The sequence below is a fragment of the Rana temporaria genome, chromosome 1 (genome assembly GCF_905171775.1).
Source record: "Rana temporaria chromosome 1, aRanTem1.1, whole genome shotgun sequence".
Taxonomy (NCBI): domain Eukaryota; kingdom Metazoa; phylum Chordata; class Amphibia; order Anura; family Ranidae; genus Rana; species Rana temporaria.
The window spans coordinates 119,533,827-119,557,077 of NC_053489.1; the positions used below are offsets into that span (position 1 = coordinate 119,533,827).

A 23,251-nucleotide genomic window follows, 5' to 3' on the forward strand; every position below is an offset into this window, starting at 1 on the left:
CTTCAGCCTTTAGAACCACTTTAAAATGAATTACCGGTAAATATGTTTTAAAAAAGCCTATATTTGGTAGTTAGTTAATGAACTTAAAACAGACCTTATCTTTGCTTATTTAGGAAAAAGCAACACGTTTGCTTGAATCCCTCGAGCAGCATATACTCTGCTTTCCTTTATTCCCTGCTATTCCTTCCAGCACATGCTTCCAGGTATAGAGAAACTTTGCAATGCTATCTATACAAAAGTGCTGAGCCAATCATCCTTGGCACACAGGAAGTCATAGCCTTGTGTAAACTATGACTACAGGGATTTAAAATTTACACAGGGATATCCTTCCACTTATAGAGGTTAAATAGACAACATTGGAACAAAAGTAAAGGTAAATATAGTATATGCCTTTCTGGAAGTCTGCAATAAAGTGAACCTATTGCTTTGCCTTGCACAGGAAAAACAGTGATCAACTTTGCAAATAAATGGCACAGTGTTAGAGATTTGTCCCTTTTCCATTAGTACGTCAACCCCAAAACCAACATTAACCACATAAATATACAGCCTTTATGATATTGAAAAATATTCCCTTGAAAAATATGACATTTTCTGTTAGTAAACTGTACAGACTTACAGTATGTATACTACAGATTATAGATTTTTTTTATAATACACTCTTTATCTGAAAATGTTAAAGATCTAAAATAATGTCATAGTCATCAGGTCTGTAGGTCACATGTGTCCTCATTATATGTTGTCACATACATAATTAGTAGGGATGAGCTACTGGTTCGGGTTGAAGACAGGTTCAGACTAGACGCCATTTGTTCAAGTGCTTGTTCGAACGCTGGATTTTTAGCCTGTTTGGCAAGAGCTGAAAATCATATATACTGAAGTAGCAGGTTTTTCTCCTACTACTACTATATATGGCAGCTTTCTTCTTCCAAGCTTGTTAAAGTGGAAGAAATGTTAGGCCGAGTACTCACGAGCAGACATGTCCGATGAAACCGGTCCGCGGACCTTTTTTATCGGACATGTCTGCCCGGGGACTTCTGTTCGATGGCTGTACACACCATCGAACAGAGGTCCGCGCGTAAACAATACGCGGGGCGTGTCCGCGGTGTCGCCGCGTCGATGACGCGGTGTCGCCGCGACAATGACGCGGCGACGTGGGCGGCCTGCCTCGACGCATGGTTCCACGCATGCGTCGAAGTCATTCGACGCATGCGAGGGATGGCGGGCGGCCTGACATGTACGGTAGGTCTGTACAGACGACCGTACATGTCGGGGGGACAGGTTTCCAGCGGACTGTTTTAAAGCAAGTCCAGGAAACAGTTGTCCGCTGGAAACCTGTCCGATCCGCCCGAAAATGGTCCGCTCGGGCCTACACACGGCCAAACATGTCTGCTGAAACTGGTCTGCGGACCAGTTTCAGCAGACATGTTTGGTCGTGAGAACGGGGCCTAAATGTAACTATTCCTAAAAATGCCCCCAACATCTCCTCTTATCTAACCTGTATAAAAAAGGATCTGTGCCTATGTTTAATATGCTCCAGTTGTGTGACCCCCCCCCCCCCCCCCCCAGAGAGGGAACATCAACAATGGCCAGGCCATTAGAGCCTACGAGTCCCAGAATTCACAGCCATTGCTGAGCACTCTCTTACACAGAGCTGCAGGATCACATGACCAGACCAGATAAAAATAGGTAAGTACACAGATCTTTTCTATACAGGTTAGGGAGGATAGAAAAGGGTGAACGTTTTTAATAATAGTTATAGGTAAGGTTTTCTTTCACTTTAGAGAAGCAGGGGGTGTCGGCACCCGCTGCTTCCTTCCCTATAATTCATGTCATGCCATGGAGGTCTGGTATGAATTTTAAAGGGGAACACATACAAACAGAAAAAAATGGTATGGGCCCCTTAAAATTCCATACTAGTCACTTGGAAACCCTACAAAAAAATCCAGAAAAAAAAGTGTGTGGTCCCCTCCGGAAATATACTCCATAACCAGACCATGCAGTCTGGCAGGCCAGGACAGGGGGAGACAAGCGTGTGCCTTCCCCTTCATCTAAACCAGGGGTCTCAAACTGACGGCCCTCTACCTGTTGCGAAACTACAAGTCCCGTCATGCCTCTGCCTGTGGGAGTCATGCTTGTAACTGTCAGCCTTGCAATGCCTCATGGGACTTGTAGTTTCGCAACAGCAGGAGGGCCGCCAGTTTGAGACCCCTGATCTAAACCGAACCTGGCCACATGCCTTCAACATGGAGGGGACCTTGCAAAGCACCTTGTCCCCATTCGTTTTTCGCAAGTCCTTTATTATTTAAAAAAAAAAAATCCCACAATGTACATCCAATGTTGTGGCTTGGTATGGTTCTGCATACTCAGATAAGGTTCTGTTGTGAATTTTTGGAGGGTACCCTAAGTTTTCTTTTTTCTTTTTGTTTTTTTGAGGTCCCTGAAGGGCCTGATATGAACTATTAGGGGAACACCTTGCCTTTTTATTTTATTTTTTTGTTGCATCTGGCTTCTTCACCAGGCCCTAGAATACGGTTCTGAGGAAGCAAATACCCAGCCACTTTGTTTATAAACAAAATAAAAGCAGCTAAAGCTGTCAATTGACAGCAATTTAAACTGCATTTTTTTTTTACTTTGTAAAAGTCAGTTTTGCTGCAGTAATAGTAGTATACATTGTACAAAAATGCGCCACTTCATGTCATTATGCATATGGTGGGTGCACTTAACCAAGTCCAGTACTTAACAAATAGCAATGCAATATTTATTAATTTCAGCAATATTTCATTATGAATTTAGTTTTATTACCACACTCTACCTGAGAAACATTTTCTACTTAAAATATGTAGGATCCTGGTTGCCTAGACTATAACATAAGCCATACCTGTGTCTGTTTAATTCTTAGAGGCCATTGTATCTGTTATATGACAGAAAGCAGTCAGTTACACATTTAAAATTATTATATTTGCTTGGATTAAATGTTATCTTGATGGTTTAGTTAATTGCCCATGGAAATGACACTCATTAACAGGTCACACAGAGTTTAAACTGATAAGATGTATCGATTAAAGCATATGATCTCTTCATAATGGCCTAAAATGGAATGATTATAAAAACTTAGATTGGATTAAAAAAGTTTCTCAGATTAATGATGGAAAAAAGTTTTCATCTTTTTTAGTAGATGGCGTTGGTGTAAGTCAGCAAAGATATGACTATAATCAAAGTGGAACATGAAGTTGTTATGGGACTTAGCAACACAAAGATCCCATACAGGCTGGGTGTTTAATAATTTATCCTGACAATGGTAACATTTGAAAACATATTTAGGCCCCTTTTACACGGGGGCAGGAGGTGCGCTGGAGGTATAGCGGCGCTATTTTTAGGCGCATTTCCGGCGGTATAGCCGCGGTGTCCCATTGTTTTCAATGGGAAGGAGCGGTGGAGGAGCGGTAAACACACCGCTCCTTCACCGCTCCAAAGATGCAGCTAGCAGGACTTTTGGAACGGTCCTGCTAGGGAACAGGGCAGAAGTTTTTCAGATGGAATTTAGGCACTATTTTTAGCGCTAAACCACCTGAAAAACTCCTCAGTGTGAAAGGGGTCTTAGAGTAATATAATGTTCATACAGCCCTAACATTCCTATGAGTTTGGAATGAATGCAAATAGGATGACCTAGTGTTCGCCATTATTCTATAATAGTAGAGTTTCAAAAACTCAGTAGCGAGATTGTCTAATATGAATTTACTACAGAGCCCTGGCTTGTATGCTGGGACAATTCCTGGACAAAATAGGACCCTGGGCAAATATAAAGAGAGGGCCCCATGTGCACAGTATTTCATCTCTTCATACCCACCGCCATTCTATCAACTGACATAGAGAGGGTGAGGGCCCAGGTCAATTGATACTCCTCATCCACCTGAGTCACCTAACCATAGGTCCTAGCACGTCCAACAGTACAATCTCCGCTTCATACTGTCTGTTTGAACCAACAGTGGATTCCACACTTTTTGATGATTTTGGAATAACCTCCTTCATTGAGGCATCTATGTTTTGCTTTGTGACGGAATCTCCTGAAGACATACTGTATGTCATGACAGTGGTTCTCAAACCTGTCCTCAAGTACCCCTAACAAGCCATGTTTGCAGGTTTTCCTTTGTCTTGCACAGGTGCTTTAAAATCAAAGTCAATGGCTTGGTACTTCGGACAGCTATTTTATCTAAGAGAAATTCCCAAAACATGGCCTGTTGGGGGTACTTAAGGACATGGTTAGGAACCACTGTGTTATGATATCCAGCACCAGTGTCATTCACTACATATAGTGAATGTTTTTGAAATCTGAAAATATTCTGTAAATGATTATAGGGCATTGTTAAATAATGATTCTCTCAGAATGGTAACCTATTTTCTGACTAGATAAAACAAGTGCCTGATGCTGCAGTAATGTCACTGCTGCTTGGTGAATTAATAGGCTGCATTTTCTCAGGTGTTGACTCACCATATAGAAAAGGATGCTTACTATGTGTATGAGCAACAGGTAAATTATAAAAGAACAACCCTTATGAGTTTCCTGTAGCAAAGAACTTATGAAGTAATATCATTGGAAATTTTCTGCAGCCACACGCATACAAGTATACTGATGAACTAAGCTGTGAGATGCACATTTAAAGGAAACAGAAGCTACCATTGCTTCCCTTATAAAAAAATCTTTGCCTGGCTATCAATCCAGCTGACCCTCTGGCTTCAATACTTTGAGTTACTGATCCAGCATAATTATGTGGAGAAGCCACTCTGAATTTTCAAAACTGCATCCAGGTTCCACTGTCCACTGTTCCAGGTTTGTGACTCAGAAAGTACTGAAACCATTACAATAACAATAATAGCCAGGCAACTAGTATTTTAGGCAGGCAGTCAGCAGTAACAGCCCTGCATTTCTTTTATAACAGGTTTACTTTAACCACTTAAGCCCCGGACCAATATGCAGCCTAAAGACCCAAGGTGTTTTTACAGTTCGGGACTGCGTCGCTTTAACAGACAATTGCGCGGTCGTGCGACGTGGCTCCCAAACAAAATTGGCGTCCTTTTTTCCCCACAAATAGAGCTTTCTTTTGGTGGTATTTGATCACATCTGCGGTTTTTAGTTTTTGCGCTATAAACAAAAATAGAGCGACAATTTTGAAAAAAATGCAATATTTTTTACTTTTTGCTGTAATAAATATCCCCCAAAAACATATATTAAAACATTTTTTTTCCTCAGTTTAGGCCGATACGTATTCTTCTACCTATTTTTAGTAAAAAAAATCGCAATAAGCGTTTATCGATTGGTTTGCGCAAAATTTATAGTGTTTACAAAATAGGGGATAGTTTTATTGCATTTTTATTAATTTTTTTTTTTTTACTACTAATGGCGGCGATCAGCAATTTTTTTCGTGACTGCGACATTATGGCGGACACTTCGGACAATTTTGACACATTTTTGGGACCATTGTCATTTTCACAGCAAAAAATGCATTTAAATTGCATTCTTTATTGTGAAAATGACAGTTGCAGTTTGGGAGTTAACCACAGGGGGCGCTGTAGGAGTTAGGGTGCACCTAGTATGTGTTTACAACTGTTTGGGGGTGTGGCTGTAGGAATGACGTCATCGATCGTGTCTTCCCTATAAAGGGAATGACGCGATCGATGCGCCGCCATAGTGAAGGACGGGGAAGCCGTGTTTACACACGGCTCTCCCCGTTCTTCAGCTCCGGGGAGCGATCGCGACGGAGCGGCTATAAACAAATAGCCGCGCCGTGGTCCCGGATCGCTCCCCGAGCGGACCCGACCTCCGCATGTAGCGGGGGGGTCCCGATCGGACCCCCCACCCGCTAATAGGCGAGGACGTACGTGTACGCCCATGTGCCTGTACGTGCCATATTGTGGACGTACATATACATGCGGGGGTCGGGAACTGTTTAAATTATATGTGAACTCTTACCTTGTAAAACAACCCATTCATCTTAAAACACATTTGTGTGTGTGTGTGTGTGTGTGTATGTATATATATATATATATATATATATATATATATATATATATATTGTAGTAGTGTGGTACCCCAGGGGTGTGGTGACCCAGGATTCTCAACCAGGCAGGTTGAGGGGCTCCAGGGTATTTGCTGGTTTAAGAGGAAACTGGCTTTTCAGTTTCCTCTGTATTTACTAAAATCCACTTTGGGACCTGGAGCCCAGGGATTTCGTAGAGATGCGGGTGGGATGAAATCCCCAGTCCTGAGTTCAGGCTTTAGAGCTAAACAGCACACTGATTGTGCAGGTGTGTGTGGGCCTGATAGGAGACTCAGGACCAGCATTCTGGGCTCCACCCTCCCGAGGAGTCCAGGCTTGGAAGGGAGAACTCAGAGAGTGCAGGTGTGCACTGGGAAGTAGCTAGAGAGCTGGAGAGTGCAGGGGTGCACTGTGAAACCCCAGAGACCTGAGTCTAAGGTTGCTGACAGGAGTCAGGAGAGCTCCATGCTGGAGCCTGAGCAGTTGTGCTACTGCTGACAAGAGCCAAGTGGCTTGGTATTTTCTTTGGCACGTATAAGCCAGGAGGCTGAAGGTACCGTTCTGTGTGGACAGTGAAAACCCCCTGCGTGGGAAACCTATGTTTGGATTTTGTTTTATTTTTTGCCTTTTCAATAAAAGTGGGCCAACAAGCCCTTAAACATAGCAAACTTTTTTTAAACAAATACAGTCTCTCTTCAGTAGATTTATATGGGCAAATAAATCGCCAAGAATCAGGAGATCTCTGTTGTCTTTACCTAAACTATATGGAGAGCTTGCAGCGCCAGAATTATATAAATATTAACAGGCAACCCTACTGGGCCGCTTAATAGACTGGAGTAGACATAGAGAATAGAAAATCTGTCCGGATTTAGAACAAGCTCAGAGCAGTGTTTTACTGCAACGAGTCGCTTGGTGTTTTAGGGATCTCCCGAAAAATATGAAGTTGCATTCGTTGATAGGACCTACTCTTTGGATGGGATATGGGCTTTTCTTGAAAGGCAAACTATCGACAATAGACTCTCCCCTATACCCCATATTGGGGAATCCCCAGTTTGAGCCGGGCTTGAAGAAGGGTTCGTTTGGCAGGTTGATAGAACAAGGGCTTTTTCAAGCCTCCCATTTTGTGAGAGCAGGATCCTGGCCTACGGTACAAGAAATGATAACAGGTCCTGCACCTTATCAATTGGATTTCTGGAGGGCACTGCAGCTGAGACACTTCCTTGATACTTTGACCTTACCAAGTAGATATGAGCGAACGCTAGCAAAGTTTGAGGAATATTATACTGGGAGTGGTATACTGCAGCAAACCCTCTCCAAAATGAGGGTATTGATGAGTATACCCCCCGAGGACTTCCGATTACCTTTCTTTAGGATGTGGGAGATTGAATTAGACCGGGTCTTCTCGGAGGAGCAACAGAGTAAGATACTACGCAATATGCTTGAATCCTCAGTTTGCACAAGAATGCAGAAGACAAATTTTAAAATCTTATCGCAGTGGTATCATACCTCGGCCGTTTCACGCAGATGTTATCCAGATGTACCAGATAATTGTTGGCGATGCAGAGGAAAATGAGGGATGCTAATACATATTTTTTGGTCCTGCCCCAGAATAGATAGCTTTTGGAGGGAGGTGATTGCCCAGAGATTTAGAGAACAGGAGATTCCTGAGGATCAGACTTTTTTTTTACTACAAGACATTGATACCTCGATTAAATTCTATAAAAAGTTGACCCTCTGTCATTTACTGAATGCAGCAAGAGCATGTATCCCAATGATGTGGAAACAGACCCAACCTCCATCAGTTGGGATGTGGTTTAAATGAGTAGAATATCTGAATATGGTGGAAGATTTCGTCTGGACTTCCCGGCAGAAACGGGGGGTCTATCTGGAAACATGGTCTTTATGGAACCTTTTTAGATACTCTGAGGAGGGAAGAGCCCTCATAGATGTCAACTGAGCAGACACTATGGAGGCCCCAGAGGAACCTAATGCCCCCTTATCCTTCTCCCTCTGTTCACGACAGCTGCCAGACAGTGCCACTCTTGCCGGGAGGCTAAACTGCATCTGTTTACAGGCTTACACCACCTACCTTTGTAATGGCTGGCAGTCACAAGTTGTCTTGCCATTTTCTTGCATTTAAAAAAAAAACATATATATATTTAGACTTATAAGAATTATCGTACATGCCTGGCACAAACACATTCCAGTGATGCATTTGTGTTCTGATGGTTGCTTGCACATGTAGAATTGCCTCTATTGAGCTCCATGGTGAACAGGGGTTATCAAGAGCACATAACACTGCAACAGACTAAAAGGCACAATGATATATCCACTACGTACCCTTGCAGACATAACAGCTTCCACTCTTCTGGGAAGACATACTCAGAAGTTATGAGTGTGTCTACAGAAGGGATCCTCAAACTGCGGCCCTCCAGCTGTTGCGGAACTACACACCCTATGTGTCTCCTCCGTGTTTGCATGATAGGGCTCTAATAGTCCACTAAACACCTGGGGCCCATGTGACATGGTAGCCATGGTCACTTGCTGCATGCTACATGACAAGAGGGTGACTTCATCCTCCCCAACCTGACCAAGTTTGCAATTGTGTAATTCTCCTCAGGGTCCTGGTCCCTGGTGTTCTTTCTCCATGAGATGCACCTGTCTAGTGCTATGGCCTAACAATGTGCTGTCCCAACTCACACTCTCAGTAATAACAGGCATCCACTCCAATCACTATAAATAAGTCAAAGACTCAATACATCTCCATTTTATTTCTACTTGAGGTAGTCCATTAGTAACAGTCTTTAATAATAAATGTTCGGCACCTTAACATCAAACAACAGATCCCCTTTAAGTGGCAATGTACCTTCGTCATATACCAGATACTGGGGTGCCCACCCTAGGGCAGCAGAAATTAATTTATCTCTTAATGCATTTTCATGACCAGGCATGTACATTCCCATCAGCTTACTCCCTCTAACTATACTACACCCATACTTTATAAAAGATCCTGCTAGAAAGGAAATTAACTCGCATCACTAGAAGGGTTTAAAAAGAACTCCTATGTTAAAGGGGCAGTGAATTCACCCCTGCCTACAAGCTCCCCAGCCCCTCATAAACAAAGAGAAATAGTTTGCATAACAAACTGAATATGCAAAATGTACATACATGAACTGTATTTTCACACTTATGGGTAGATTCAGGTACAATGACCTAACTTTGCGGCGGCGTAGCTTAAGGAATTTAAGCTACGCCGCCGTAAGTTAGCGAGGCAAGTACATGATTCTCAATGTACTTGCCTGCTAATATACGGCGGCGTAGCTTAAACCGGGCGGGCGTAAGGGCGCCTAATTCAAATGGGTTGGAGGGGGGCGTGTTGTATGGTAATGAGGCTTGACCTCACATTTTTGAAGTTTTTTTGTCACTGCGCATGCGCCGGGCGACTACATTTCCCAGTGTGCATTGCGGTTGCGTACGCCGCACGGGCCTATCGATTTCGACGTGGACGTAAACGACGTAAATCCCGATTTGCGGACGACTTACGCAAACGACGTTAACATTTTGAATCTCGCGGCGGGAACGGCGGCCATACTTTAACATTGTTATTCCACCTATGAGGAAGCGCCACCTAGCGGCCATCCAAAAAATTGCAATCTAAGATAGGACGGCGCAAGCCGTCGTATCTTAGATATGTTTAAGCGTATCTCTGTTTGAGCATACGCTTAAACATCCGTCGGAGTAGATTCTGAGTTAGGCCGGCTTATCTACTGATAAGCCGGCCTAACTCTTTGTGAATCTACCTATGTAACTTTTTGTTCTGGGTATAACGTACAGCCATGGCGGCCCAGCCTCCATGTTTCTTTTTGTTTTCAACTTAGATTTTCATTATGTTTAAGAGAAGGCAGACTCCATGTTTCCACCAGGACATGTTTGTTATAAAGAACACCAGACCTGTGAAAGCTGTTTCCAAATAAAGCAAGCAGACACTAAAAAACTGGTGACCAGTATTACTATAGGATTCCTGACGCTGATATGTTCCTCATTACTGACCCTTCATGCTTTCTTCTGCCCTCTGTCTCTGTGTAGAAGTGCCCATCATAATGGATGAGCATGGCTTTGCTTCCTTTTGTCAGAGCTGTCACCTAATGACTTGAGTAATGGTGAAGAAACATCAGTGAACATAGATTGGCAAAATCAATTGAGTAGAAGCAGGGATATCCTTGAACTCTAGGTCTTCAGGTACAGCTTTCTCTCCAGCAATGAGAACTGTAAGCAGCACAGTGATGTCACCAAATCTCACTCCAAATCTCCTTAGACTAACATTTAGAGGCAGCAGTGTTTTAGATCTCACTCATATACAGTTATGAAGCTCAAGGTACAGCAGCACCTAGGCAAAGAATGTACACTGCTTTTCAGGTGGGTATTTAAGGCAGAATGAGATTTTTCCAGGGTACTGTTTAGGAACAATGTATATTTATATGTACTTCTTACAGCAATGCTCACTCTGTGACTTTAGGTCAACCTTAATAGAAGTATGTGAAACACACCTTTAAGGCCCCGTACACACGAGGGGATCTCCGCTGGAAATGGTCCGCCGGACCGTTTCCAGCGGAGATTCCTCCTCCGGATTTGGATCCGATGGCTTGTACTCACCATCGGATCAAAATCCACGCGGAATTCATCCGCGGTGATGTGTCGCGCCGTCGCCGCGATGATGACGCGGCGACGTGCGCGACGCTGGAATGTAAGTACTTCCACGCATGCGTCAAATCATTACAACGCATGCGAGGGAGGGGAGCGGACGGATTGATCCATTGAGTCTGTACAGACCACCGGATCAATCCGCTGGACCCGATTCAAGCAGATACATTTCTTAGCATGCTAAGAAATTTATATCCGCTTGAAATCGATCCGGCCGAGAAATCTCCGCGGAAAAATATCCGCTAGGCCGTACAGACGACCGGATTTGTCCGCTGGAAATGATCCGCGGATCAATCCCAGCGGATAGATCCGGTGGTGTGTACGAGGCCTAAGAACTAGAACAACTAGGACAATGTTAGTCACAAGATTAAAATATTTTTTTACAGTGTGTTACAGAAATGGGGATGTTTCATATTACGTAAGACTGTTTAGCAGAGTTTCCGTGGGATGTGGAATGAAATCTGCAGCACAATGTTTGATTGTTGAAACTGTGAAGTATTTGTCATATCTTTAGTGTGTATACAACATATGGCAAGTACATACAAGGCTAAGTGACTTCTGCAGTCTTAATGAATTCACAGTAAATCCTTTATTTTTTGATATTTTATTTAAAAGTCATTTAAACTACTTTGTATGAATATGAATTAGGGTAGCCATACAATTTAAAAACAGATCTCAGGAAAGCGGAATACCAACATTAGTTCTTTCTTGTTACTTTGATTTCTGGTGTAGCTTTGCATTAGTAAAATATTATTACTGTATATATTATAATCTTATGTCTTCTGTCAATGGTTATGTACTGTTTAATCAGACCAGAGGTGGCCAGACTATTCAATGACATTATGTATATTTTCAGTGTAGAAAAATTAGGATGCCTGTAGAATCTCTTCTGTTTTAATAACGCATTTGAGATAGTGTGAGTGAGAATGCTCTAGGACCAGTACGTATAAAGGTGGAGGGTGTGAGGGCGACTCTGTACTCTGTACTTTTACTTCCTAAACCCCACCCAAAACAGTTTTTTTTTTTTAAGTATTATTTATTTATGCCTCAATTTTTATAGAGGGACATTCTGGTAAGCCAAGAAATATAAAAATATCCAGCCTGATGGATAACTGGAACAGTCGTGTTTACACAGGAGGACGGGACTTTTTTCAGTAGAGTTCCACTCCAATCACTTTCAGATTTATTATGCAATATTGATATTTTTTTATACTACTGTGTATAGAGAATGTTGTGGTAATCTGAATTTGTGTAAAAACTACAAGTACTTTGATAAGTTGAATCTCAAAATATAAATGTGATATCTACATTATATTTCAGGCAGTAAACTTCTGGTATATTCTGGTGATGAACGATGAACACGCAGAGAAGCGTCATCTGATCTTCTTTCTTCTTGGATGGGGACTTCCTGCTGTTGTTGTTGTCCTGCACTTGGTCATCCTTAAAAGCCTTTATCATAAAAATATGACTGACATCTATGGATTGGTCCATGGAGACATGTAAGTGTTCTAAATGTAAATTTTGGTACAATGCTTGTTGCGCTGTGTGTAAAAGTTAATGAACACCAAGTGCAGGATGAAATAATGCTGTTGTCCAGCACTTGGTCATCCTTTAAAATCTCTATCATACATGTATGAATGACATTTATGGAATTGTCCATGAAGACATGTACATTTTACCATGACTCTACCATGACAGCTAATGACCATCAGATAGTAAAATATAGTAAACTGCTCTAGTAACATCCACCTTAAAGTGGATGTAAACGCAATTCATGAAATTTGAGCTGGGCCCATATATCTGCAGTATTTTGTTAACTCTCTTCAAAGAGCTAAATCCCTTAGCTCTCTCCTTAATCGTTCCTCTGTTACTGTATCAGCCTGAGAACTCCTGACACATTTTTTGACTCTTTAGATAAAAGCAGCCTGAAGTTTCTGTCTGGGGATGTTGCTAAAATAGATTAGCAGGGAGCAGGCCCTATTACAAAACACCTCTGAGAGTCTCTGCCTATGATAAGAGGGGGTGTGTGTCTTTCCTCCAATCAGCAATGTTATCTATCTTGGCTGTATGCCCAGACATCACACTCTGTGTTAACCAGGAAGAGAAAATCTCCTACCACAATCTGAACTTTCTAAACAGTATATAAATGTGAAGACAGCAGATATGCATGCAAAACCTATGTAGGGAGATTTGGTTCATCCATGTGTATCATCTGAAGCTGTTCACTTTACTGGGTGTATGGAGGGTTTACATCCACTTTAAGTTTGTTCTTCTCCAGGTGGTAATACAAAAGATGGGTATCAGTTACTCTCCAAAAAAACCTGAACCATTTTTTGGAAACAATGGGAAGACAGATGTGGTCAGATCAGTACAAATCATGGATTCTTTGCTCCTGAAGAACCAAGGAACTACTGGTAACAGGTCCTAAGGAGGATGAGCTGAAAAAGTGTTTCTGTAAACTTTGCCTCATCCAGCACCTCTCTTTAACCACTTCAATACAGGGCACTTTCACCCCCTTCCTACCCAGGCCAATTTTCAGCTTTCAGTGCTGTAGTACCTTGTACAACAATTGCGCAGTCATGCAATGCTGTACCCAAATTAAATTTTGAATTTTTTTTAACAGATAGAGTTTTCTTTTGGTGGCATTTAATCACCTCTGGGTTTGTTTTTTGCTAAACAAATGAAAAAAGACAGAAAACGTTTTCTTAGTTTCTGTTGGAAATAAGTACGTTTTCTTCTTCACTGGTGTACGTACGCTGATGAATCTGCACTTATGGGCACTGATAAGGCTGCACTGATGGGCACTGATGAGGCGGCACTGATAAGCTGCATTGATGGGCACTGATGAGGAGGCACTAATGGACACTGATGAGGCTTCCCTGATGAGGTGGCACTGACAGGCGGCAATGATGGGCATTGTTAGGTGGCACTGATAAACTGCATAGATGGGCACTGATAAGCTGCTCCTTACTCCAATCTGTGATCAGCTGTGTCTGAAGGACACAGCAGTCACAAAGTGCTCCCGCTGTGCGGTTTAGGGGTCGTGTAGGGGGGCATCTGGGAGGACATCTATGGACACCCTCCCAGACCTATAGTACCACGCTGTAGCCATCTTTTGGCTATAGTGCAGTACTAATATGGGTAAGTTCAGGACAGCTGCAGGTATTTTCACAAGGCCGAGGTACTTTGCTTCTTTCAGTAGGCCAGCATGATTCACTAGCCTACACTTAGGTCTAAGCAATTACTTGGGAAACAAAAGTTGTCTCAAATAGTTACCACTTCCCCAGCTGACACAACTAGGACATGCACCCTAGTGATTAGATGGACTGCTAAATATTCCTAACTTAGAGTGGTTGTAAAGGTTTTTCACCTTAATGCATAAAGGTGAAAAACCATCTGTGCTGTAGCTCCCCCCCCTTTTTCTTACCTGAGCCCGATCTGATCCAGCGATGTGCACGAGCACTCCAGCCACTTTCCCACTTCTCATTGGACAGATTGATAGCAGCAGGAGCCATTGACTCCCACTGCTGTCAATCCAATCCAGTGACACAGGAGCGTGGCCAGCCTAAGAAGTTAACTCTTGTGAAACAGCAAGCAACTTGAAATTAGAAACGCACAAAAAAAAGGACAAAAGGGTTGATTTACTAAAACTGTAGAGTGCACAATCTGGTGCAGCTGTGCATGGTAGCCAATTAACTTCTAACTTCAGCTTGTTCAATTAAGCACTAAAGGCAGAATTTATTTTTTTTAAATAAAAAACATGTTATACTTACCTCCACTGTGCAGCTCGTTTTGCACAGAGTGTCCCCTAACCCTGTCTTCTGGGGTCCCTCGACGGCTGTCTCGGCTCCTCCTCGCAAAAGTATTCCACCTTCATGCGAGCGAGCTCGCATGGTGGAAAGCTTTTGCGAGCGCGCTCCCGTGATACAGCGGCGGGCACAGCTGCCGACTTTATCACTCGGCCCCGCCCCCCCGTCATCCGCTGTGATTGACAGCAGCGCGAGCCAATGGCTGCACTGCTATCAATCCGTCCAGCCTAGCCAATTAATGGCCAGGCTGGGAACTGAAGAGGATCACGTGGACGCGTGCAGGACTTTCGAGGGGTCAGGTAAGTAAAATGGGGGTTCGGGGCGGGGCGGTACCGTCGGATGTTTTTTCACCTTAATGCATTAAGGTGAAAAAACATTTACCTTTACAACCCCTTTAACAATAAAACCTGGAAGCTGATTTCTTTGTAGAGCTGCATCAGATTTTTCACTCTCCAGTAAATTAGCTCCTAAGAGTGTTTGCTGGAGCAGGTCAACTGTGAAGTTAACAAAAACATATCCACAAAACAATAAGTAACATATAAGCAGTGGCACCCGGGTGCCGCCCCCTCTGTCTAGCCAGCCCCCTTTGTAGTATTGATTAATTCATGCATAGCATAAATCTATCCATTGTCGCCTCTACACTGGTGTAGCCACTTCATAGGAAATTAACTCTATTACTGTAAAAGTTATGGAATATACTGTAAATAAAACTTAAAGTGGAGTTCCACCCATAAATATAACATTTTAAAAAAATGTCATTAGTCCTTTAAGAAAAAACTTTTTTTTTTTTTAGATGCCTTCAAAGTGTTGTTGCTAGGCAGGATAGTTAATCTTCCCTCTTCCTGCACCTATGTGCTTAAAGGAGTTCTCTGACCTAAAACTTTTAACCCCCGCTGTGCCCGGGCTGTAAAAATATACAAAATAAACTGTCACTTACCTGCCTACGATCCCCCGTTGTTCCGATATCGCCGTCCCGTTCTCCGGTCCCGGGCCCCTTCCGCTTCCTGTGTGTCGGTGACTCATAGTGCGCTCAGCCTATCAGCGGCCGCAGCAATGTCCCGTCGCGGCCGCTGATAGGCTGAGCGCACTATGAGTCACCGACACACAGGAAGCGGAAGAGACCGGGACCGGAGAACGGGACGGCGATATCGGAACAACGGGGGATCGTAGGCAGGTAAGTGAAAGTTTATTTTGTATATTTTTACAGCCCGGGCACAGCGGGGGTTAAAAGTTTTAGGTCAGAACTCCTTTAAGCTTCCTAACCTACACCGCACAGACTCCTGGGAATGTAGTGGGTGTAACTTTCCAGGAGTCTGTGCACTCCCCAGTCTCGAAGAATCATGTGACTTGGACAGTACAGGTGCTGAAACCTGATCTGAAACCTATTACACTGCTTGTACAGCACTGAGCATGTGCGAGATCTGCAAGGCTGAAATCCAGGAAGTCATACAGTCTGGCTTCATGATGCCCACACTTAAGATGGCCCAAGTCAATTTCTATTTTATAAAGTGTCTAAATGCTGTAACAACCTAACAAAATGGACCTTAGTTTACAAACTAACTTTACTAGAATACATTAAGCTTGTGTATTACAGGGGTATTTATATTTAAAAAGTGAAATTGTGGCCGGAACTCCGCTTTAACTTCATGGAGTTCCATTTAGGTCAATATAGCTTATACAGTATATATTTATATCTATATATATATATATATATATATATATATATATATATATATATATATAGTATATATAATTTGATCCTGTCCAGCTCGGCCAAAGTATATGTATGAATGGGAGTTAGCGATCTTAGATTGTAAGCTCCTTGAAGGCAGGGACTGATGTAAATGTGCAATATACTGAAATGTTAAGTGCTGCGTAAATTGACGGTGCTATATAAGTGCCTGTAATAAATGAATAAATATACATACTATTGTGCAAACATTGCTTAAAAAAAATGTAATTGTTTATCATTATCAAATTACAAAATACAAAGTAAGCAAACAGAAGAAAAATATAAATCAAATCTATTTGGCTTCAAACCAGCATTGATTTTTACACTTGCACACTTTGTACACTTGCATAAAGTCAGGGATTTTGTAGGATTAGAGTTAGGTTAATGATCAGATTAACCAATTATACCGTCGTTGTGACGTCATTTCACGCAAAGCACGGCGGGAAATTTCTTGACGACGCATGCGCATTTCATTCGGCGCGGGGACGCGGTTCATTTAAATGAAACCCGCCCCCAACCCGCCCAATTTGAAATCCGCCGCCAGAAATACACTACACCGCCTTAACTTACGCTGCGAAAACACTGAGGATTCGAAAATGCGCCAGGTAAGGTACGGCAGCATGGTGTATCTCTGATACGCTGCGCGGATCTACATGTATGTGGATCTGGCCCACAGTCATTAACTGAAACAGAAACAGCTGTGTAGGAAGTTTAAAACTGGATGAAGAACAGCCAAACTCTGCTACTAATTTGAGGTAGTGGAAGACAGTTTCATGTCACTGGTGCATTTCAAAATGTGCTATTCAAACTCTTTTGAGGAAGCACAAAAAATTGTACAATGTTGAGGACCGTAAATGCAGAGGTCTGGCAATCCTGTTTGGAGATGTCTGGCCAGAAGTGGTCCTCATGGAAGAATTGCGCCCAAAAAGCCATACCTCTGACGTGGAGACAAGTTTAAGCAACGGAACTATAAACAAACTGGGCTTCAGACAAATGACAGCAGGTGCTCTGGATTGATGAGTCAAAATTTGAAATTGTTGGATGTAGCAGGAGGCATTCGCTGAAAAGTGCTGGAGAGCTGTGCAATAATGAATGTCTGCAGTAAAAGCATGGTGAAGGTTCCATACAATTTTGGGGCTGCATTTCTTCAAATGGAGATTTGGTCAGAATCAATGATGTCCTCGATGCTGAGAAATACAGGCAGATATCTATCCATCGTGCCATACCATCAGGGAGGCATGTGGTTGGCCGCAAATTTATTCTGCAGCAGGATAACGACCCAATGTAAATGTCATTAGGAACTATCTTCAGAGTAAAGAAAAGAAAAGAGTTCTGGAAGTGATAGCATGGCCTCCATGGAGCCATGATCTCAGCATCATCAAGTCTATCTAGGATTACATGAAGAGACAGAAGCATTTGACGCAACCTACATTCACAGAAGATCTGTGGTTAGTTCTCCAAGATGTTTGGAACAACCTACCTGCTGAGTTCCTTCAAAAACTGTGTGCAAGTTGTACCTCAAAGAATTGAAGCTGTTTTGAAGGCAAAGAGTGGATATTGATTTGATTTGTATTTAATTTCTGTTCAATTACTTTCTATTTTGTCAATTGATAAAAGTAAATTATTAACACTTCTATTTTTGAAAGCATTTCTAATTTACAGCATTTTTCCACACCTTCCTAAAACACACACACACACACACACACACACACACAGACACAAACACACAGACAGACAGATAGATAGACAGATAGATAGACAGATAGATAGACAGATAGATAGATAGATAGATAGATAGATAGATAGATAGATAGATAGATAGACAGACAGACAGACAGATAGATAGATAGATAGATAGATAGATAGATAGATAGATAGATAGATAGATAGATAGATAGATAAAACTTTAGTTGTTTTTAAGTAGTTGTTGGATTATTTCACAATTAAATCTTCTTGTTCCAGAAAGTAAACTCTAATGCCGCGTACACACCAACACTTTATGTGATGAAAAAAAAACGACGTTTTTAAAAACGTCAATTAAAATGACCGTGTGTGGGGAAAACGTTGTTTTATGTCTTGTGAAAAACGACAAAAAAAAATTGAAGCATGCTTCAATTTTTTGTGTCGGTTTTCAAAACTTCGTTTTTTGTGTCAGAAAAAATGACCGTGTGTAGGCTAAAACGACGTTTAAAACGAAATTTTTAAACCCGCGCATGCTCAGAAGCAAGTTAGGACGCGAGTTTGAATGGAACAGAGGGCCGTCGTATGTGCTGAACGTAACCGCGCTTTGCTAGAGCTTTTGGAAAAAACGATGGTGTGTATGCTGCATCGTTTTTAAAAATGAAGTTTTAAAAACGTCATTTTTTTTCATCACATAAAACGTCGTTTTTTTCTATCACAAAAAACGACCGTCTGTACGCGGCATAAGGGAATTAGAGTTGGTACACCTACACTTCGAAATGCCGTTGCTAGTATGCAAATTAGCACTTAAGGCGATCCACAAAGCTTTCTAGCTTCCTTTTTGCGCCGTAAGTGTTATTTTGCAAGTGTAAAATTAGGGCTCGTTTTACAAAGTGTAAAGTTAGTCACACCTTGTAAAGGCCCATTGCAGCGACGGCATTTGGTATGCTTTCCCGAGGGAGAACTCCACGTCAATTTGTAAAAAACAAAACCGGCATGGGTTCCCCCCCAGGAGCATACCAGGCCCTTAGGTCTGGTATGGGTTGTAAGGGGACCCCCCCTACGCCGAAAAATTGACGTAGGGGGTCCCCTACAATCCATACCAGACCCGTATCCAAAGCACGCTACCCGGCCAGCCAGGAAGGGAGTGGGGACGAGCGAGCGCCCCCCCCCCCTCCTGAGCCGTGCCAGGCCGCATGCCCTCAACATGGGGGGGTTGGGTGCTCTGGGGCAGGGGGGCGCACTGCGGGCCCCCCCACCCCAGAGCACCCTGTCCCCATGTTGATGAGGACAGGACCTCTTCCCGACAACCCTTGCCATTGGTTGTCGGGGTATGCGGGCGGGGGCTTATCGGAATCTGGGAGTCCCCTTTAATAAGGGGGCCCCCAGATACCGGCCCCCCACCCTAAGTGAATGGATATGGGGTACATCGTACCCCTATCCATTCACCTGGAGGCAAAAAGTAAAAGTTAATAAACACACAACACAAGGCTTTTTAAAATATTTTATTATTCTGCTCCGGACGCCCCCCCTGTCTTCGTTATTAGCTCAATTACCAGGGGGGGCTTCTTCTTCCGCTCTCCGGGGGTCTTCTCCGCTCTCCGGGGGTCTTCCGCTCTCCGGGGGGGCTTCTCCGGACTCCGGGGGGGCTTCTCCGGACTCCGGGGGGCTTCTTCCATCTTCTCCCCTCTTCCGCTCTTGACTCGGCGAACCCCGGTTCTTCTGCAGCTCTCCGGTGCCTTCTTCTTCAGCGCTGGCTGCCTGCTATGTTTGTGTGTTAGCTCGATTTCAAACAGGCAGCCGGCGCGGTCTTCTGTGACGTCAGGGTCTTCTGGTCTTCTGTTCTTCCGATGTTGCCTCGTCGCCTGTTGTCGCTGTAATGATGGAAGCGCGCCTTGCATCCCATTTATATAGGCATCACCGTCCCATCATGCTCCGGTAGGTACCCACGTGGTGGGTGCCTACCCACATGCACCCACCACGTGGGTACCTACCGGAGCATGATGGGACGGTGATGCCTATATAAATGGGATGCAAGGCGCGCTTCCATCATTACAGCGACAAGAGGCGACGAGGCAACATCGGAAGAAAGGAAGAGAAGACCCTGACGCCACAGAAGACCGCGCTGGCTGCCTGTTTGAAATCGAGCTAACACACAAACATAGCAGGCAGCCAGCGCTGAAGAAGAAGGCACCGGAGAGCTGCAGAAGAACCGGGGTTCGCCGAGTCAAGAGCGGAAGAGGGGAGAAGATGGAAGAAGACCCCCGGAGTCCGGAGAAGCCCCCCCCCGGAGAGCGGAAGAAGAAACCCCCCCCGGAGAGCGGAGAAGACCCCCGGAGAGCGGAAGAAGAAGCCCCCCCTGGTAATTGAGCTAATAACGAAGACAGGGGGGGCGTCCGGAGCAGAATAATAAAATATTTTAAAAAGCCTTGTGTTGTGTGTTTATTAACTTTTACTTTTTGCCTCCAGGTGAATGGATAGGGGTACGATGTACCCCATATCCATTCACTTAGGGTGGGGGGCCGGTATCTGGGGGCCCCCTTATTAAAGGGGACTCCCAGATTCCGATAAGCCTCCGCCCGCAGACCCCGACAACCAATGGCAAGGGTTGTCGGGAAGAGGTCCTGTCCTCATCAACATGGGGACAGGGTGCTCTGGGGTGGGGGGGCCCGCAGTGCGCCCCCCTGCCCCAGAGCACCCAACCCCCCCATGTTGAGGGCACGCGGCCTGGCACGGCTCAGGAGGGGGGGGGGGCGCTCGCTCGTCCCCACTCCCTTCCTGGCCGGCCGGGTAGCGTGCTTTGGATACGGGTCTGGTATGGATTGTAGGGGGACCCCCTACGTCAATTTTTCGGCGTGGGGGGGTCTCCTTACAACCCATGCCAGACCTAAGGGCCTGGTATGCTCCTGGGGGGGGAACCCATGCCGTTTTTTTCTTTGAAAATGGGCATGGAGTTCTCCCTCAGGAATGCATGCCGCTGTCATTTTTTTTATCCCCGACGCAACTTTAAGCCGTCGCGATCCTCAAAACTCGGCGTAACGTAACTTCGCGCATGCGCAGTACGGCCGGCACGCATGCGCAGTACGGCCGGCGCGGGAGCGCGCCTCATTTAAATGGGACTCGCCCCATTTGAATAGGAACGCCTTGCGCCGGCGGAATTTTAGTTACACAGCCTGAAATTTCTAGATAAGTGCTTTGTGGATCAGGCACTTAGGTAGAAACTTTAAGGCAGTGTAACTTAAATTGGATTTTTTAAGTTACGTCAGGTTTTTGTGGATCTGGCCCTTTGTACTTGTAGTTTGCACTTGTAGTGCAAAGTGGATTTGCCTTTCGTAAATAACCCCCAATGTGGAAGAAGAAAGAACATTTAACATAGAATTTGACTGTAGTGCTTATTGCACATTAGTCAAGACCATTGTGACTTTCCTCAAAACAAGATACAACGGCATCTGGGTTAGACACGACAGGCTTACGGCTTTGTACGCCTTCGGATCTAAGATGCAATTTTTCGGTGTCCGCTGGGTGGCGTTCACATCGTTTTCCGCGTCGAGTATGCAAATTAGCTATTTCCGACGATCCACTAACGTACGAGCGGCCGTCGCATTCTTTTACGTCGTCTCTAGTCGGCTTTTTCCGGCGTATAGTTAAAGCTGCTGTTTCGTGGCGTATAGTTAAACCTGCTATGTTAAGTATGGCCGTCGTTCCCGCGTTTAATTTGAATTTTTAATTTTTCGTTTGCGTAAGTCGTCCGTGAATCGCGGGATCGACGTAATTTACGTCCAAGTCTAAACAATGACGTCCTTGCGACGTCATTTCGCACAATGTACGGCGGGAAATTTAGGGACGGCGCATGCGCAGTTCGTTCGGCGCGGGGACACGCTTCATTTAAATGAAACACGCCCCCTACCCACCCAACTTGAATTCCGCGCCGTTACGCCGCTTGAGACACACTACGCCACCGTAACTTACGGCGCAAAATCTTTATGGATTCAAACCAAAGCCAGGTAAGGTACGGCGGCGTAGCGTATCTCAGATATGATGTGCCGGGGCAGATCTTTGTGGATCTGCCCCTTGGTAAGTACATTTCTGCAAATAAATAAAAGAACACTTGTACCATCCTCTTCAGGTATGTATACTTCATCCACTGCACTGATAAATAAGTAGTCTGTTTTACTCCTCCGCTATCCTGGATACAGTGGAGTGAAGATTATGAATGTTTCTGCCTAAATTCATTGTGCAATACATTGGAGAGTGCAACAAAAGAGCTGAAATGTCAGCAGGCCTAAGATTTTGTTTAAACCGCAAATTAAAAATGTACATTTAGTTTTTATGTACATTAATTGTGCAATTGCTAAACATATTTGTAAACATTACTGTATCAAGACATTTCTTCTTTTATATGGATTATGAAAATAGTCCAACATTTTTCAGGCTAGCACAAATATATAGGGTAGTAGATACACGCACAACCAACACTGTTCAACGCCCTACTACTACTTTTTTAAAGCTTTTGACAGAGAGGCGGTATTTGACAATAGGAGTAAATCTCCCCAGCTCAATGAGGGGTATACTGGGCCAGATCCACGTAGCCCGGGCGCAACTTAACTTTCCTGATTTAAGTTACACCGCCGCAATTTTTCCAAGTTAGTGCCCGATCCACAAAGTACTTACCTGGAAATTTGCAGCGGTGTAACTTAAATCCGTCCGGCGCAAGGCGGGCCCAATCGAATGGGGCGAGTCCCATTTAAATTAGGCGCGCTCCCGCGCCGGATGTACTGCGCATGCTCCGTCGGGTAAATTATCTGACGTGCATTTGCTTAGACGTTAACGTAAATGGCGTCCAGCGCCATTCGACGCGGGAACGACGGCCATACTTAACATGGCTTAAGAGAACTAGGGCTCAGCCCTAGTTTTACGCGGCGTAACCCGACAGAAACTACGTAGATTTAGATCGACGGGCCGTTCGGGACGTTCGGGGATCGCCGTAAGCCTTCATTTGCATATTCTACGCCGGCCACAATGGCCTCGCCACCTAGCGGCCGGCCTAGAATTGCATCCTTAAGATCCGACAGTGTAATTCAATTACACCTGTCAGATCTTAGGGCTAGCTATGCGTAACTGATTCTATGAATCAGTCGCATAGTTAGAAACACAGGGCCAGATCCACATAGACCGGGCGCAACTTAACTTTCCCGATTTAAGTTACACCGCCGCAATTTTTCCAAGTTAGTGCCCGATCCACAAAGCACTTACCTGGAAATTTGCAGCGGTGTAACTTAAATCCGTCCGGCGCA

The 23,251-nt window shown here is 44.1% G+C and overlaps 1 protein-coding gene across 1 annotated transcript in view; it reads left to right on the plus strand.

The window, feature by feature from the left end:
- The window catches only part of ADGRV1 (adhesion G protein-coupled receptor V1), a 576,045-nt gene that overhangs the window by 470,010 nt on the left and 82,784 nt on the right, over positions 1-23,251 (plus strand). The window contains exon 86 of the mRNA XM_040342090.1: positions 12,057-12,235. Coding sequence (XP_040198024.1) covers positions 12,057-12,235 — 179 coding nt within the window. The remainder of the gene's footprint in view (positions 1-12,056; positions 12,236-23,251) is intronic.